This window comes from Priapulus caudatus, unplaced genomic scaffold, assembly GCF_000485595.1.
Source record: "Priapulus caudatus unplaced genomic scaffold, Priapulus_caudatus-5.0.1 Scaffold296, whole genome shotgun sequence".
NCBI lineage: Eukaryota > Metazoa > Priapulida > Priapulimorpha > Priapulimorphida > Priapulidae > Priapulus > Priapulus caudatus.
In genome coordinates, this window is record NW_014577357.1 from 188,067 (window position 1) to 191,707 (window position 3,641).

Below are 3,641 nucleotides of genomic sequence, written 5' to 3' on the forward strand. Positions count from 1 at the left end.
TGGTGACAGGTCTCTGGTGACAGGTCTCTGGTGACAGGTCTCTGGTGACAGGTCTCTGGTGACAGTCTCGGTGACAGGTGACAGCGTATCTACGTTCTGGTGACGACGCTCCTTCTCTCCAGGCGCTTCCCCCACGACATGGCGAATGTCGTAAGGGCGTTGTCACTCGGATTGCTTCCACGTCGACACGCACCGTCATCTGCTCTGGTGGGGGGGGGTACTGTCACTCCGTGGTCCGACGCTCTGGGCTTACACATGTGGCCTGTCACACTACCTCGTTGGCGAATCTGTCTGTGTCAGGCTGACACAAACACACACACACACACGCACCCTCACACATGCACACGGACACACGCATAGTTCACAGACACGTACGATATCAATGGGTATCTTTCTGCACCTTATTTTTCAGACTTTTCCTTCCAGCCTCCTGCACTTCTCCCTCCTCTGTACGGCATCTCCCGGTTGTGCATCGTCCTCGCTTTCGGTCTGTTTTCGTCCTCATCTCATCCTCTGCCTCCTCTTCCTCCTTCCTCTCCTCCTCCTCATTCACCTCTGTCTGGACTTCTCCTCTTCGTTCTACCGGCGTCTCCCTCCTTCTTCATCCTCCCTTTTCTCCTCCCGGCGTCCTCCGTCCTCCTTCCTCCTCCTCCTCTTCCTTCTCCCAGCCTGCCATCTACTTGTGTTCGATAGCTACGGCATGCTCGCGCGGTCCGGCGGCGATGGCCAACAGTGGCGCCTCTACCGTCAGAATTCCGTCCGTCGACAGCGACGAGCGCAGCGCCTCTGGGTCGACGTCCTTGGGAAGGAAGAATTCCTTCTTGAACTCGCGGTACACTTGCCTGCCTGGCTCGTTCTCCTCGTGTTTTGCGTGAACGAGAAGACGCTGATCGACCGTCTTCACCTCCAGTTCCTCGGGCGCGTACTCGCTGACGTCGAAGCGTAGCTTCAGCTCTTTGCCGCCATCATCTGCCTTGCTGAGCAGCGGACTTGATGGGTTGTCCGTGAACCAGCTGCCGAAATCAATCCCGAGCCCCCCGCCGCCGGCAGGCACCATCGGACCGGCGCCGAAACCAGATGGAAAATCGGAACCGAAGTCGGTGCCCGGAAACTCGGATCCCTGCAGCGACGACGTCGTCTGACGCACGGAGGAGACCTGACGCGACGACGTGCGCTGCGTATTGTCGCCATAGAAGTCGCGTCGCATGCGCTCCATCTCCTGTTCGGTGCGCGCCATCTCGTCGCGCAAGCGGTCGTTCTGACCGTCGAACTCGCGGTTGACGATGGAGAAGTCGAGTTTCATCGTCGGAATGACCTTAATGCGCTTCTCCGTCTTGTACGTCGTCTTCGTGGTCTTCTGCTGCTGCTGGGTTGCCATGGTTACCGATTTGGTGCTACTGTTGTGGTCGACGTCTGATCTGTCGCTTGTAGTAGATTCTCGGTTTTGCCTCGTGCGTTGGTTGCTGCTGCTGGTGCTCACCGCCGCTATCGCCTGCTACGTATGTCCTTCTTCGTCTGCTGCTCTCCGTCGACTGTCTGCCGGCTGGGCCTGCGCGTCTGCCTGTATACACACCCTGCGCCTCCGCTGCTGCTGCTGCCGCTGCTGCTGCTGCTGCTGCTGCTGATTCGCTGACGCAGATCGTGACGTAAGCGTTCGCTCCCTCGCTCACGTTCTCTCTCTCTCTCTCTCTGTTTTTCTCCCTATTTTCCTCTCCCTCTGCACACGTGCCTGATGTGTCTATGTATATACTACGCTCTCCCCTCTCTCTCTCTCTACCTCTCTCACTCTCTTTCACTCTCACACACACTCTCTTTCTCTCTCTCTTCTCTCTCTCTCTCTCTCTCTCTCTCTCTCTCTCTGTCTTACACTCTCTCCTTCTTTCCGCTTTCTCTGCTCACACACACTCCTTTCTCTCTCTCGTTCTCTGTCTCTCTATCTCTGTCTTTCTCGTCTCTCTCTCTCTCTCTCTTGCTCTCTCTCACTTTCTCTCTCTCTCATCAAGTTTCTCTCTCTCTCTCTCCGTCTCTCTCTCTTTTCTCTACTCTCTCTCTCTCGCTCTTTTCTCTTCTTTCTCGCTCTAGGTATTTCTCTGCTCCTGTCTCGTCGCTGCGCTCACTCCTGCTCTCGTGTACCGGTTCTCCTCTTTCTCTTCTCTCTTCTCTCTTTTTTCTCTTTCTCATCTCTTCTCTCTTCTCGTCCGTCTCCTTTATCTTCTCTCTCTTCTCATTCCATCTCTTCTTTCTCTCTGTCTTCTCTCTCTCTCTCCCTGTCTCTCTTCTTCTTTTCTCGTCTGTTTTTCTTCTCCCGTCTCCCTCTCTTCTCTCTTTTCTTCTCCTCCGTTTTCCGCGGTGGGGGCTCTCGGGGGTGGTATGAGGCCGTGATTCTGAGCTCTGGTTTCTGCTTGAGCCTCTCTTCCGTTTTTCCTCCGCGTCGGCGTCCTCTCCCTTAATCTTCGTGAGCGGTGGCCTTTCCATGACCGTTCCCCTGCGATTCCCGTGCGCCCTGGGCCGCTGGTCCCCGGGTGGCGCCCCGTTAGCCCCCGGCTTTCGCTGGCGGTGGCCGTGTGTGTGTCGTCGTCTGTGCTCTGTGCGCGGTGGCGTGCCTGTACCGCCGTGGTGTCTCGTTGTCTTTCCTGACTCCGTGTTGGTCTGGGCCGCCCTCTGGCGCCCCCCCTCTGTCCTTTTTGGCGTCTGCCGCGGGTGCACCTTGAGTCGCTTCTCTCGACAGCCCTTGACTGCGGATCTCTCGGTTCAGTCCCTGTAATCCCCACCCATTTTTCCACTCCTGTATATATCATTCTCCTCATGTTCTGGTCCGGCCCCCTTGCTTGCCGTGTGTCTTTGAGCTCACACTCTTTTCTCCATCTATGGCCATCGTTTGCCCGTTCGCTCCTTTCCTCCGTGGTCTGCCTTTGCCTCCCGTTCCCCATTCAGCTTTTCTTTTCCCCGGACCCTCTCTTCGAGTGGCTGGGCGCCTCATCCACTCAGCCTTCCCATCCCCGCATGTTCTACTCTGCCCTGCGGCGCGCGCAGTTCGTCGCGTCCTCTTCAAGTTTTTTTCGCCCTTTCATGTCCGTTCGGCCCTCCTCCGGTTGCCCGTGTTCTATACGTTGCTATGTAGGAGGCCGTGTATCATCGCGCCTTGACTGCTTGTTCTGACCCTGCGTGTTGGTTTTGCGTCCCCCTGGTGCTGGCGCCCTGTCGTCCGCTGGCCGCGGCCCATTGGCCCCGAAGCCTGGCCTTCGCCCTTCTCAGTGCTCTTTGTGCGCGGTCCGCCCCCCTGGCCTGCCCCTGTTTGTGCCCGGCGCGCCCGACGCCCCCCGCGCTCCTTCCCGCCGCCACTTTTCCCGATTAGCTCGCCTTCCCCGCTGTTTTGCCCTGTACTGGTTTCCATTGCTCTCCAACATCCCCCCCACCATACGCGTGATGTAGCGGTCGCGCCCTCCGTGCACAGTTTCTTTCCCTTCGACCACTCCGCACGCTGTCACTCAGTCTTCTGGCCCCGGTCGTTTCGCCTCCTTCTAAGTATAATGCATCCCCCCGCCTATGTCACGCCACTGTGGTTCAGCTGCATCTCATACAGTTCTCCCCTCCCTTCAATTTTTTTAACTTCGTCTCCCACATTGCTTCCTCGCACTCGC

General features: G+C 57.4%; 2 protein-coding genes across 2 annotated transcripts in view; both read right to left on the reverse strand.

Moving 5' to 3' along the window:
• Positions 1–244, reverse strand: part of LOC106808696 — a 6,250-nt gene extending 6,006 nt beyond the window's left edge. The window contains exon 1 of the mRNA XM_014811524.1: positions 2–244. Coding sequence (XP_014667010.1) covers positions 2–199 — 198 coding nt within the window. The 5' untranslated portion in view covers positions 200–244. The remainder of the gene's footprint in view (position 1) is intronic.
• A 295-nt stretch (positions 245–539) lies between these two features.
• Positions 540–1,490, reverse strand: LOC106808695 (heat shock protein beta-6-like). Its single transcript, XM_014811523.1, has one exon. The coding sequence runs from the start codon at positions 1,376–1,378 to the stop codon at positions 677–679; it is 702 nt and encodes a 233-aa protein (XP_014667009.1). The 5' UTR covers positions 1,379–1,490; the 3' UTR covers positions 540–676.
• Between the last annotated feature and the right edge of the window lie 2,151 nt (positions 1,491–3,641).